At 40.0% G+C, this 15,105-nt stretch overlaps 1 protein-coding gene across 2 annotated transcripts; it reads right to left on the reverse strand.

The window, feature by feature from the left end:
- Positions 1-3,187: 3,187 nt before the first annotated feature.
- On the reverse strand, positions 3,188-8,906 carry LOC115739353 (protein SCAI). Of its 2 annotated transcripts, XM_030672388.2 has the most exons (9): positions 8,166-8,905; positions 6,555-6,761; positions 6,211-6,453; positions 5,716-5,782; positions 5,434-5,625; positions 5,201-5,292; positions 4,194-4,376; positions 3,975-4,111; positions 3,188-3,763 (listed from the first exon to the last, which is right to left on the reverse strand). In XM_030672388.2, the coding sequence occupies exons 1-9, from the start codon at positions 8,652-8,654 to the stop codon at positions 3,577-3,579; spliced, it is 1,797 nt and encodes a 598-aa protein (XP_030528248.1). In that variant the 5' UTR covers positions 8,655-8,905; the 3' UTR covers positions 3,188-3,576. The 2 variants fall into 2 exon arrangements, 1 of the variants encoding a protein (XP_030528248.1); XR_004015226.2 differs by lacking the exon at positions 3,188-3,763 and having other exon boundaries at positions 5,197-5,292; positions 8,166-8,906.
- Between the last annotated feature and the right edge of the window lie 6,199 nt (positions 8,907-15,105).

Consider the following 15,105-nt stretch of genomic DNA (forward strand, 5'->3'; position numbering starts at 1 on the left):
GAAACAACTTGAGAAGGAATCAAAGGTAATATTCCGCGTCGGAGGATCGAAGAAAACTTGCCCGGTCTCGGAAATAACGTGGACTTTGCACAACTTTCTATTACTCTTTTCCCTTTTTTTTTTAAAGGTAATAAGGACGATGTTAAGTGTCAATTCCACTGCTTCCACCTTTTTATTATACTTTTAACTCTTTCTTGATCATAATAGCAAATAAAATATATATATTTGAATATAAAATTTAAGAATGATTGGTTTCCGACCCGATCCGATTCTCAATTTTTTACTCCGGGGACTTGACCGACCGATCCGATCCGATTTTCAAACTATCCAATAGAGCCGGTAAACTGTCTAATATCTCATAATATCCTAAAATAACCCAACGAAAAATCATGATAATTTAGAGGGGAAAAAATACTTACTATCAAATTGCATACATCTAAAATTAGTTACTTTAAAAAAAAATATGCAGGAAGGGGTAGATTAGAAAAGATTATCGAAACGCCCATAAAATTTATGGAAAACTTATTGAGCGAAATAGGAAAAAAAAAACACTTGCTTCCTTTAAGTTAAAGTTCGAACTAACTCGAGATCTTTTATTTCCTTTAATGTGAGTTTCTTGGCGGCAAATGCTATTATGACCGGATCGCCATGTGAAATAGGAATATTAAGTAATAATAGCAAAGAAAGGAACTTCGTAGAAGTCAAAATACGAAGAAATAGAGAAGAGGACGAGGCATGAGAGGTTGAGAGGCCAGGAAACAAGAGGGCTGGCAAAGAAAAAAAAATATATATATAAAGGTTACATTTAAGAAATTTAAGAAATAAAATAAAATCTTTCAGTTCCATCCAGGTGGTTCGATCGTGTACCCTCTAGAACCGGGAACCGAACCGATCGGACACCCGTTCTAATTTTAATGACCGAAAATCCGATCGTTGGTCCAATTCAATCCGGACGGTTCCCGATTCGATGAGTCTAACTTGCTCAATCCTAATAAAATGGGTAAAATCACACATAATATCAAGATAAATTTTTTAAAAAATTTAGAATGGCTTTTCATCGAGCAAAGGCTTTCATCTTCCAAAATAGACCTCATTTATCAGCTAATTTATTTGCTAGTACTTGTAAATCATGATTAGATAATTAGGAAATGAGAATAATATTTAGGCTTCGAAAAACCATGAAAGCTACGTGTAATTTTGTGGGTTATGTTTGGATATTGTGAAAGATTATGAGTGCTTCGAGTTAAACAAAAATCGGAATGTAAGTTGTGTGAAATACGCAAAAAGTCAAAAAACTAAAATTAAAAATGAATTTTTGGAATCCTTTTCAAAAATTGTCCCTGACTTTGATTTTAAGCACAAGGTGGACATTTCATTTTGGACAATCAATTAATCAAGCCTAGTTCCCTCCTATGCATATCTAAACAAGAGAAGAAAATTAAACGTGAAAGAAATCCCGAATCCTCCTTGATTTAGGAAAATCTCGACTCCTCTATGGTGTAAGTTCAACTTACGTGTGTCGCGTATAATAATTTCGGCTTTTGGGTGATACGATAACTATAACCTTGTTAAGAAATAAAAAAATAATTATATCTCAAACATTCTGATCTCTTGTATTACTCGTATGATCACTCTCGAGGATTCGGCGAAGCTGGTTGTCCCTTCCACCATTTTCATTGATAAAAAAAAAGAATGTGAAACAATTTCCTCCAATTAAAAATAAAAAATGCAATGAGAGATTTACTTTTAGGAAATAGGGACAACTATAGCAGAACCCCCAAAATATGGTGCCATTCATAGCTTAGAGTGTGCATGACAATCATTCTACTTCTCTATTTCTATCCAAAATCTATTTCTGGAACAGTTTTGGAACGTAAACTCGTTTGGTAACATAATTCTATTTTTCTATTTATAAAACAAAAATTTGTTCTAGAAATATATTTAGAAGGGAAATCAGAAACAAAAAATTTTAGCTTTTTGGAGAAATAGAAATCATAAATAATAACTCTTCACTTTTTCTCAAGTACCCGCCATTGACCACCACCGGCCACCGCTTCCCACCACCGGCCGCCGCCGACCACAACCCGCCGCCACCCTCCGTAAGCCGCCTCAACCATCGCCGGTTGCCGTCGACCTCCGCCAACTACCGTCGACCTTCGCCGCCGCCAACCACTACCCTCGATTGCCCACCGCCGCCTACCGCCAACCACCACTCGCGGTCGCTTGCCATCGCCCTCGCCTAATCGCGAGCCACTGCCGACCTCCGCTAGTGGCCGCCCACGGCCGTGACCACCATCGATCGCACCGCCAACCCACTGCCGATCTTCGCCGTCGCCAATCACTATCCTCGGTCGCCCGCCGTCGCCTACCGCCAAAATGTTTGAATTTGTGCATTTAAATCCTAACATTTATTGATATTACTCTATGTCAATCTTTTCATTAGCTCCGTCAATTTTTCATGGATGCAACCTTCCCGCGCAAGTGGCACTTGACTTGGTGCAAGTGCCAAAAATAATCGCAAAGTTAGATTAGCAATTAAAACCAATAATAAAAAAACTAAAATAAAAATAAAAGACAAAATCAAAATAGTCAAAAACAGAGAGAAATCGCCCAAGATAGAGGGCAAGAACGCATTGCAAAAAGTCAGGATGATAACGGTAAATGTTAGATACAGAAAAGGTATTTGATGTCAAATCACACGATGGTCAGTCGATTGTTTTGTTTTCCCTAGACAGGCGCATTTCATATCTTGTACGCATAAAACAGGTGCTGCTCATTATTTCCATGAAGGATACCAGATTTTTCATACCAAAAATATGTGAAAACTCCCTCGTTGCACCAAATCTCTCGAAATGAGCCAGAAAAACGTCCAATGCCAAATCACTGGCGACTAATTTTTGTTCTCACGAACCACATGTTCTTCAGTATACCAACAAAGCGAGCAAATCAATCAAGAAGTCATCCTCGTTCATGGAGGAGGAAATTTTAACTACCAGATTGTCTCCCAATGAGTCAAACAAGTCGTATAACGATCATACAGCCGTATTAGCCTCCCCCGAGACGAAGATCGCAATGTTCGCCCACGGAGGCAAAATCAAAAGTGAGCAGCTTAGGCCAATCGAAATCTGGAAGCCGGGAACTAAAGAAAATATGCAAATGGACTCAGAGAGAGAGAGAGAGAGATCAGTTTCTGTAAGTTCAGTCAGCAACTATAATTCTCCAGTCAAAGAATACCCAATTTACACCCCTAAGAGCAACTTCTCCCTTTGTTCATCATAGAAGCCCTAAAACTGAGGTACACAAATCAATCTCATTCTGCCTCCTGATTTTTTCCTTTTCCATGGTAACGTGAAATGAATTAGTAAAGTACACTATCGAAACCCACCCAAGCAAGTACAACAGACCACAAAACTATAATGCTCAAATGGATCAAAGAACAAATCAAACTGAGATTGGTTTATAACCTCTTCTCTAGCAATATACCTCTACCACTCCCAAAAGGCAGCTCACCCAGTGGGATTTGTGTCGGAATCTCACTGTGGTGCTCAGTATTCATGGTTGCGTCTGCATGCTGGTTTATACATCAGTGAAGTGAAAGCATTCAGCAACCTGGAAGTGATTTGCAATCCGAACCACAGCAGAACGCACAATCTCGGATGTTGGAGAGAGCGGCTCGGGCAAACAGGGTAGGCAGACAGGCAGATAGTGTTCCTTGTTTCCTGAAGGACAAAAGAAGAAAAGCGCGGACCTGCAGAACACGAATCTGCAGTACCTGACACCCTTAGTTTGCTTGTTGTACTTATCAGACGTGCTTAAGGTCAAAGGCAGCAAAAGATCTCCTAAAGGCTAGAATAATCACAAGTTTCCATATGGATGTAAATGTTAAAGACTGATCAATGGTACAATCAACCTTAAATAACCAGTCAACTTAAAGGATAACAAACAGTTCCTCTCCAGGAAAAAACCATGCATACCTCAATATTAGACGGCGGATAAACGGATCTGATAGAACTTGAGCCCAAACCAGATCCAGGTCAGCTGATGTACAAAGAGTTACTTCCCATCCGCAGAAGGCAGCGGCAAGTATGTTCTCTGCATCCTTATAACCATCCTAACAAGAAAAAGAAATCAAATAAGAAATCTAAATCATCAAGAGTTAGACGAAATCTTCTTACCAGGGAATTATGCAATACCTCATTGTGACTGGATGAAGAGAGACCTACTAATTGGCAAAATGCCAGAAGAGGAGCCGTCAAGAAAAAGGTAAATTGGCTGCCGCTCTCTCCTGCATCAGCACCAGACATATTCTTATTTGCAGATCTTAAAGGTGAAAGAAACAGGGCAGCAGTCTCTCCTCTCTCTGCTCCATGAACAACCTGGAAAACAATCTCCAGCAAGTCAGAAGCGTCAGAGCATCTCATGGACAAGCATGCCCCAGCTACGACCCTTCAAAGAGTTTTAAAATGTTGTCAATTGCCGCAACAAACATCTTCATCCATACACGGAAAACATTTTGATTCACAGTTTTCCGGAAATTCACTCTAAACACATTTGACAGTGGGAATCACCCTCAGTTAAACTTGCAGTTATCAATGATCATAATTGGTTCCTATCTTAAGAAAATGCCTCGATTCCCCTAATCACTCAGTAGGTGCAGATGTCGTCCTTCTTTGATGCAATTCCAGTTGAGATGTAGTGTGTAACCAGGAGAAACCGAGGCGATCTATTTCATTCACAGTTATAACAGAGGAAAGGGGTAGAACGAGTAAGGAAAACCCAATTTTCATGAATCCAGAGTCTCATAGCTTGCAATTGAAGTCCTAGTCAAGCAATATGCTCGAGGGAGGATTAGATCGCTGTGGCCATTTGGGCTTTTGGAGTGTGCAATTTTTATGTCATTGTTTGTGGGGAACCAGAGGTCAATCATGTGCATGAATCATATCTACATGAGATAAGATTATGAGGAAAATCTGAACCACTTTACTGTGACTAGAAAAGAGCTTGAGAATTGTCAACAAATAAAAAGAACTAGAAGATGTTGGAGTTCATCAAACATGGCAGCGTCCTATTTTAACAGCAGAAGAACAGTGACTAGCCCTACAGATGCACAAGTTTTGACAAACCTGGCTTGAATGTATGGTTGTTGTCACTATCAATGATAAAAAAAAAGAGGAAGATGCACAAGTTTTGACAAACCTGCCTTGAATGTATGGCTGTTGTCACTATCAATGATCAAAAAGAGGGGTTTCCTGGTGAAAGGAATTATATCAGCAGGGTAGAGATTGAACGAACCTGAATATTTCAAAAAGAAAACAAAATTATGAGAGCGGAAAATCAATCTCGTTGCAAAAGCTCAGAGATATTGATGAACATGCAAAATGCAATGTCCATATCTCAGGCTCCGAAGCAGCAGTATCCAGTTTAGAGACCTACCACCAGTTCCTCTTGGTGCTAAGCACAGACAACCTTCACAAAAGTCATTTGACATATTCTTCTCATCGACAGAAGATTCGGATGTGGAGGAACTTTGTTCGCGAGAGAATTCACCAATGAATTTGGTTCCAGAAAACTTCGCCAAAAGCTTGGAGCTTTCCACCTGTGAAATATTATGATGGCCCGTCCTGCCTGGGTATGGTCATTCAGTCACTGAGTTATTATGTCAAGACCTGATAAGCTGCACTATGCTATCAGCAACCATTTTATATTAAATTTAACCTGGAGCTGAAAGATATATCAGCATCACAGTATCTGGCCGGAGCTCCTCACAGATTGTAGCAATAACCTACACCAAGATCACATTGTTAAGGACCATCTTCAAATGGACAAACGTCAACTTTTCAAGTATTGTTTAAATGGTTTATCTTTCCTAACCACCAGCAAAGCATTGGCTGAACAAAAAGCAAACTCGTATGACTGCGATAATGCTCAAGCCACGTGTCCTAGCAATGTATAACCATAATTCACGTTGAGTTTTGAATTACAGCATGCTAATTATGTACTGTTTTATAAAGTCCTGTAGCTATCACGTAAAGCATAAGCTTTCAATCAAGAAGTCTCTAACTATGCAGAAAAGATGATCAAATTCCTTCAAATTAGCAATCAAGATTTCTGAAGTGGAGGTGATCAAGCAAGGCAATTGTGAGCAATGCAACGAGAACTGCAAAGTAAATGCATCAGACCAAAACTATGAAAGGTGGACCCAGAGCTTACTGCAATCAACTGTGTAACTGATGGACGGTATAGAATGGCCTTCCTTGGATTGCGCGGCAAGGAAGAATCAGTCAAATCCATGCCTAAGTTTATGTCAATAACCCCAGATGCTCCAGAATGATCGATAACGGAACCATTCTCATTTGATTGGACAGGCTGTTTTTGGTAGAATAATCCACTCGGCTCCCACTCCAGACACTGCAGCATTCTATAAGTATCCAATGTAAGCTCTGCAAACTTGACCTGAATGTGAGAGGACGTTATAAGGTTAGACTAATAAACAACCTATTACACAGCTAAGCAAGTCCGCATCAACAACATATTTAAGTCACATTGAAGATTACCTCATTCCGGTGGTAGCTTGTCAGCACCACGTCTTGAAATCTTAAAATCTTTTTCGCATGAAATCGAGTTATATAAGGAAGAGACTTTGGGTGGGTATCATAGATGGTACAGTAACGTAAGGGCCGAACTTTCACTGAGGCACTTTCTACATCCATGAAGCGGATAATTTCCTGCACCACTAACTTCCATTCTTTGAAGCTAGTTTCCTGACAAGTAATAACCAAAATCTGAGACATTGGGGCAAAATTTCAACGAAATTCATATTTTGAATCACATATGGTAGATTGATTAGCATGTCGTCTGCTAAAGAAAGCCAATGGTAATGTATGAAACCAAGCAAGATCAAGAAACATAGGACAAGCTTGAGTACAGAAAAGCTTAGGAACCACAGAGACAGAAGACAAAATCAAGCAGTGCAACGATGTATCATGATGTCCATCACAACGCGCTATTCAGACTGAATTTGATGGCAATTCTGGCAAATCTGTCAATGCATAAAATTTGAAAAGAACATGCCTCCAAACCCAGCTTGCAGTTGAGTCAGATCAAGTTTAGAGTTGCTGCTGTTTTATAGTGATCAAATGGTTCTTATGTGTAAAGTTTGAAGGGGTCGCTGATAAACATCCAGCTAAAGACTATGTTAGCTTTCAAATACATGTGCTCATGAAAGTCAAGGACCATGAAGAGAATTAAATGCCCATCATAGTCTTTATACCACTACCTATACAAGGATCCAACCGCTAAAATGTCAATAATGTTCTTAGTAACTTACATGTGATTTTACAATCTAATCCAGAAAGGAACAATAATGTACGTATAGAATGAAGATACTCCCTAAACCAGCCTTGATAATCTGATATGTTTGTAGGTCTTAGCTTAAAACCACTCATGGGTCGTGAGTAACTTCTCACCTTCTCCACCAGTAAGACGACAAACACTATTCAGCATTGACATGTCAACAGTTACAGATAAATCTGTAACACGATTGACTTGATAACTATTGTAACCATGTTCATGCTTTGTAAATGCACACTTGCAGTGAAAACTTCAACAATTCAATGCAAATACAAAAATGAGTCCTGAAATTTTATGTCCAAGCTACACTTCGCTCATAAAAGAAATTGAATTCCCAAGTTAAATAACTGCTATGTTTCTACTACCATGCTTCCGGTTTCAAATGCCACAGTAGAGAGGGCAAATCATTGAATCAAGCAAAGGTACACGGCTCTAACTTTATAGGCCAAAAACATAATTAACCAATAAAAAATGAAATCGCCATTAATTAATTATTCACTCACTTTCAAGCGCGAATATAGCCTATAGGGGTCTTGCCTTCCTGAATCATCATTTTGTAATCACATGTCAATAGAATGAGAGCAGAATAAGCACAAATTCACTAGGTATCCACATATTATATCTCTAATTATCTATCTAGGTTGCAATTCGTTCTCATTTCCCCCCTTTTGAGCACTAAACACAGTATTTCAACCCGCACCAATTTGGGTTTTGGTGTTTTGAGGAGGCGGGGGGGAAGGAGGGGGGGTTATTTGCTTGGGGAGGGGGAAGAGAGTATTTTGTTGCTTCTGCCGCTAAAAGAGTTAACTAATTACCCGAAAATTGACTCTGCAATCGTCGAGAACGACCTTGAACCGCTCCACGAGCGACTTGACCATATCGGCCCGGTTCAAAATCAAGGAAACCAACAAAAACCTCGCGTAAAACCTCAACTCCTTGGCCCTCACTCCCAGATCCCTCACTTTGGTCCCCTCGAAGTACTTCCTGCTCAGGATCGCCTCGTAGAACACGTACGCCTCCACCAGGAACCTCGATTCGCTGGTCCTCATGTACTGGCTGAAATAGAGCTGCCCGATCCGGCTCGCAATCTCGCCGATCTCCCAGCGGTTCAGGCCGGACTCGACGAGCTGGGGCCGGTGCTCCTGCTGGTACTTCCAGAGGCGCATGTAGGACTTGAACACCTTGGGGAAGTAGTGGTTGAGCCCCCGCTCGTGCGGCGGCAAGTCCCGCACGCGCCCGAACTTGCGGTCCGCGTTCTCCACCAGCGCCCGGAACGTCTTCCAGACGACGTCCTTCTCCGACATGGCGCCACCCGCGAGTGTTGCTCCGCTCGGCCCCCGCTTCTTCAATCACCGGAGGCGGAGGACGGCGCCGACGAGGGAACGCGGGGTTGAAGTCGGTGGTTGCGGCTGGGGTCGGGGGTGGTGCTGGGGGACGGCGCGTGAGTGAGCTGGCATCTGCGTCGCTGCGTGTTTGTGCGCGCTTGCTTATGCGTCAGAGACAGGAGAGAGAGAGTTTTAGGTGGAGAGTAGTTGTGGATTTTATGTTGTCAAAAGGAAAAGAGAATATTTATGTATTAAATGTTCAGGAGCTACAGTGGCGGCGTCGGATATTAAAGTGGAGGAGAGTGGGATTCTTATATATTAAAATTTATTTAATAAATAATTTTAAAATATTGTTTTTGAAAAAATAATTATTTCTATCGCCATCAAAAATATAAATGAAAACATCCGCAAAAGTGTTTAGAAAAAAAAAATTGTTATCCAATATGATACAAATTTCTAGAGGTGAGCATAGTTCTAGGGTCGCACGGAGAATCGGAGAACCGAACCGACGGTTCCGGTGCGGTTCCGGGTTCTGACGTGTACGGGACCGGTTCCTAATTCTACCTTAGAACCGAACCGGAACCGGAACCTAAATGTGCAAAAAGTAAACCACAGCCTTTTATTTTCTTATTTATAATTTCTACTATTCTCTTCTTTGAATTGCACGAAACCACTCGAGTCCTGTTCTTTCGTTCTTAACCGGACGACGCATGCCTCTTTCTCTCTTCTTCCTCTCACTCCCTAGCCCTTTCCTCGAGTCCTCGATGCCGACAACCTTTGCCTCTCTGTCCACCACCTCATCATTCCTCAATACCCACACCTCCGACGGCCTCTCTACGCCTTCCCTGGATGACGACCCTTCCCCTACTATCCCTCGAAAAGCCATCCCTCATCGTCTCTCGGCTCGCGCTCGGCTCCCTCGCTAGCCCTTCGACGAGTCAACAACGACCCTTCCCTCAACGTCAATTGCATCTTCTCAGTACCACACCTCTGAAAATACATTTTTCTATTTCCTAGGTCAACGTTTTTCTACGGTCTACATTTTTCTTTACACATCCAAAATTACATTGTTTGGAGGGGGATATAATGTACTTTAGCTATTTGGTAGGACATTATTTGCTCGGACCCTTCCCTTAACGTCAATTGCAAATATATTGGATTCTAGTTTGAAACGTATGCAGAGATTGTTTTGGTCCGCTCTAGATATATTGCAATTGCTTTGGTCTGCTATGAATTTATTGAGCGATGGTGTCTGGAATATGTTGCTTTCTCATGTAAAGTCCTAGTTTTTTGCTTTCTTTCGGTGGATTGTTTTGGTATTGGCGTCAAAGAGATTGAAGGTTGAACCGCAAGGTCGCTTCCCTCAAGACAGGTTTGTTCCAAAAGCTTCTACTTACACTTACTATCTACAGTTATTAGGTTTATTATATTGCTCATATGGCATTCTGAGCTTAGAGTTGCGATCATAAAATTGTACGCTATGCTAGTGATTTTTCATGATCTCCATGAGACAAGACATCACCAATGGATGGAATGACGAATTCAACCACGGCAAGCAAAAAATCAAGGGCAACAAGCGGTTGTGGTCCATGAACACAAAGGGACATAAACGACGATGATTGACTAAATTTTGCATCAAGAATCGGGTGTCTGGAATATATTCCTTTCTCGGGTAAAGTCCTAGTTTTTTGCTTTCTTTCGGTGGATTGTTTTGCTCTGCTCTGGATATAGGCTAATGCTAAATCATATAAATCTTGTGCGAGGTTTCACTGGTTGATATTATTCTCTCACCTCATGGCTAAATGTGACACTTTCCTAATACATAGTTGAAGATGTTATTCTTTTTCTCATGCGTATAATCGGGGATTACCTTTTGAGACTTGTAGGCTTACGAAGTGCGGTTGATAAGTACTACACAATGTGAATACCCATGTAGTCCTACTCTGGCTCTTGGTTTAATATTTGTGCTAGCTCTCATGATCACCCAAGTGATCATTAACATGGCAACCGGGTGCATTTGCTATAGAAGAAACCCTCATCCATTGAACTCTAGTGGGACAATTGCGGTTATCTGCTTTGTTGTTTCCTAGTAAAAACCTTAAGCGCACATTTGGCATCTAAATGTGGTTAAAATACAATGTCTGGTTTGTAATGTTCACGTACATCTGCAGTCTATATTGGATTCCGGTTTGAAGCGTATGCAGAGATTGCATGTGCACTTCTCATCGAGGCTTGCCAATTGACAGGAAGTAATAAGTGGTGAGGCACTCATAAAAGTTTGCTTGCCTAACATTCAATATCTTTATATTTTTCAACAATGATATTATGTATACTCCACAATTACTTGATGAACATGGTAAAATTGAATTGAGCTAGTTATATAGGATGAACAAAGGGAATAAAAAGATTGTTGCATAAGTAAAGCTGTCGGTTCAAAAATAGATAGATTTGCCTCCTTTCACTAACTTATTTTGTCTTCCCCAAACAATTTCTTCGCTTACATCCATGTATTAGCCAGTAATGTGAAATTTTTCCAGTGTTCCTATTTTATTGGTTGTAATTATGCATTGTATTTATGGAAAATCCCAATTCACTACTTTTATTTTTTTATGTATGAAGTTAATGTATCAAGATAACTTGTCAATGGAAGTGGATGGACTTGAGGAGATGACTCCTGACCTCGAATTAGGATTGTCAACCAATGAAGGCGGAGAAGAGCCATCCTCGACCATGGGTGCGAGTGCGACAAGCAAGGTACTTGGTGCTGGTCTTCCTCCTCGTGATAAGAAAAGTACGTCCGATGTCCGAGATCATTTTGCGAAAATCATAAATGAGGAGACTGGAAAAGCAAATAACGTGAGGTGTATGTATTGTGGGGTTCAGTTAAAGTACGGTATTTCTAATGGTACTTCTTCGATGAGGAAGCATTTGGTAACATGCAAGAAGTTTCCTTGCAATGTAGATAAGAGGCAGAAATTCTTTGCACCACGTAATAACAATGTAGATGACAAGGTAGGGGGAGATCCTGGTAGTGTCTTATCGACTTGAACGTTTGATCAAGATCGTTGTAGGCAAAAGCTTGCTCAGTTCATCATAGTTGATGAACAATCCTTTTCGTCGGTGGAACATGTTGCATTTTGTGAGCATATTAGTGAGTTACAACCTCTTTTCAAGCATATATCATGATTTACAGTAACTAGAGATTGCATGAAATTATATTTTAGTGAAAAAACTTGCTTGAAGACTTACTTTGGTAAGTATAATTCGAGGATCACACTCATTATCGATACATGAACTTCCATTCAAAACACGAATTATTTGTGTCTTACTGCACATTTTATCAATGAAAATTGGAAGTTGCATAAAAGGATCATCAATTTTGTGGTGATGCATAGTCACGGGGGTATGGAGATTGGAAAAATGGTGGAGAAATGCATCTACGAGTAGGGAATAGAAAAAAAAGGTGTCCACAATCACCATAGATAATACTAGTTTGAATGATGTTGCAATTGGTTATTTGAAGGATAAACTTTCAAAAGAAGGGTCATTGATCTTAGATGGCAAGGTCTTGCACATGAGGTGCACTGCTCATTTATTGAATTTCATTATTAGAGATGGCTTGTCCAAGGTAGCTGCTTCTATTGAACATGTCTAAAACGTTATTAAATATGTGAAGAGCTCTCCCATGAGAGCCAAATCATTTCAATCTTGCATTGAGAGTGAAAGAATCACTTATAAAGGTTCGATTTGTCTTGACGTCGCCACTAGATGGAATTCTACTTACCTCATGTTAAACACCGCCATAAAATCCAGAAAAGCCTTTGAAAGGATGAAAGAAGAGGATTTGTCTTTCATAGGTGAGCTTAACCATGATCTTCCTAAAGATGATAATTGGAAAAATGTCATTGTTCTTTCCGATTTTCTAGAACAATTTTATAAAGGGGATAAGTACACCATGAGTGCCATAACTTGTGTACGACATTCACTTGAATACCATAACTTTCAAAACATTCACTTAGGTGCCATAACTTTCATAAATTGTTCACTTGAGTGCCACGTTGGAGCAAAATCGTTTACTTAAGTGCTACAGTAACTTTTTCAACGTGTCACGTTAGCTTTTCGGCATGCCACGTCATCTTTCCGGCAAGCTACGTCATCTTTCTGGCGAGCCACGTCGGCTTCCAGTGGTAACATTAGCTTTTCCGGCGTCCGTTGACGCCTAAATTTTGATTAATCTATTTTTTGCATAAAAATTATAAAAAAATCATCTCACATATTTATTTTTAGCGTACATTGCATTGGCATATAATCGGGGCAAGCGAACACTTAATTTAGCATGCGTCTAGACTAGGCACGGGATGGAAAAATACACCGAGAAGATTTGAAACTTCAAGGACTGTATTGCAAATACTTAAAATTTCAGGGACCGTATTGCAAATACTTGGAACTTCGGGGACTGTATTGCAAATACCAAAAGAAGATGAAGAAGGGAAGATGATGAAGAGAAGATAATGAAAAGAAGATGAAGAAGGGAAGATAATGAAGGGAAGATGAAAATGGAAGGTGAAGAAATGAAGATGAAGAAGGGAAGATGAAAATGGAAGGTGAAGAAATGAAGATGAAGAAGAGAAGATGAAGATGGAAGGTGAAGAAATGAAGGTGAAGAATGAAGGATGAAGAACTTTGCCTATAAAAGAGAGAGCTCTTGAGAAGAGTTTTAGAAGGGGGAAGTGGAAGAGAATTGAGAGAGAGAGTAGAAGAGAATTGAGAGAGTTTTTTAGGAAGAGTGGAAGAGAATTGAGAGAGTTTTGAGAGAGTTTTTGAGAGGAATTTTTAGAGAGGAAAAAGAGAGTTCTTGAGAAAAATCAGAAAAGAAAATTCGAGAGTGAAGAAAAGTGTTTTAGTCGAGCATCATCTTCGACGAGTCCCGACACATATTTCGCCCCTCGCAACCCAACAAGGCCATTGCTTGCCATTTTTCGACGACAAGCGTTCTTCCATCTCCGAGATCTTGAAGGGAACTATAACGTGTATGTGAGTAAGATTTTGTGTAATAGAAGGTAATCCTTTCCATCTCGATCTACAAAAATGTAATCGTTTGGTTTGAATATTTGTTTGTTTATTTTAGACATGCCACGTGTTTCAAATTTTAGCATTATTACATGTTAATTTATTTTTATAAATACTCGTGATCGGCTGCATTTTCTTTCTTTCTAAATCACCCATGGTGTATATCGTACAAAGTTCAATGTTTTACATCCCCATAAAAAGAAGAAAAAACCAAAAAAATTGCATCTTTGAATTTCGAGTAAAATCCATCAAAATTGCCAAATCAAATATTTTTCATGAAAATGGTACCGAAAGGGCGTTAGAGAAATCGACGTAACCAAATCCCCGAATTCAAAATCTCCGGTTCGCGGAAATAAGATAGTTTTCTCCCGCTATTTTATTTAGGTTTCTAATCAACCTACCGAAAATGATTAGTGGCGACTCCAAATTCAAATCACATTGCATGTTAATTATTTGAACCTTAAGTTGCGATTTGGTATGGACTTGGGAGAGTCCGAGTTAGGTTAGTTAATTAATTAACCCGATAATCCATTAGCCCGAAAATTAACTCGTTTATTTTTCTAGGTCGTGATGACTTAGCGACTCCATCGGGGACCCAAAGAGGACTTAGGCCGGATAATTTCATGAAAAAGAAATCACTTGATTTGGTAAACTTTGGTTGAATTCTCATTCTTAGGTGTTAAATGTTTTTGCAGATTGGGAGTTATAAGGAGAGGAGTGATCGGCTAACCCTTTGTTTTGCGAGGCTTGGTGAATTGGAATTGTGATTTAACTTTTGAATCATTGAAGCGGTGTTTGCCTTTAATTGTTGTGCATGATTTATCGTCTTTGCACTACATCGCACACAACCCGTGACCGAACCCGGGTCACACTAATAGTTTTAAGATGGTATTTAGATGGTCCTTTAACCTTGGCGGTAAGGCTTCGCTAAAGGTTATCCCATCCGGATCCCGAAATTTTTTTTAAAAAAATGGCTCAAGGGTCGTTCTTATGCACGTGAGACTACGATGCATGAGAATTGCCCTTGTCGACCGAACCAAGCCGAAGTGATTGGACCCGACTAGTCATGACTATTGTACGCGAGGTTGCGACTAGTCATGATGATCTGTGTCGAGGCTGCGACATGTCGTTTCGTTCATCATTTCACTTTGCAAAAGCCTTTTGGATAGATAGAATAAGATTTAAACTCACAATTCATGCGCATGTCTTTGTGATTGGCATTTTCTTCGTATGAGAGGTAATTTCTTGTCTCTTGTACCCTGTTATCTCATTTTTATTTTGGGCCGGTCCATGGTTTAGGTTGATTGTTTAGAAGTTTCATTGTCTTATTTCCAATTTCGCACTTTGCTTCCGCAGCTTT

Source organism: Rhodamnia argentea, chromosome 11 (genome assembly GCF_020921035.1).
Source record: "Rhodamnia argentea isolate NSW1041297 chromosome 11, ASM2092103v1, whole genome shotgun sequence".
NCBI classification, from domain to species: Eukaryota; Viridiplantae; Streptophyta; class Magnoliopsida; order Myrtales; family Myrtaceae; genus Rhodamnia; species Rhodamnia argentea.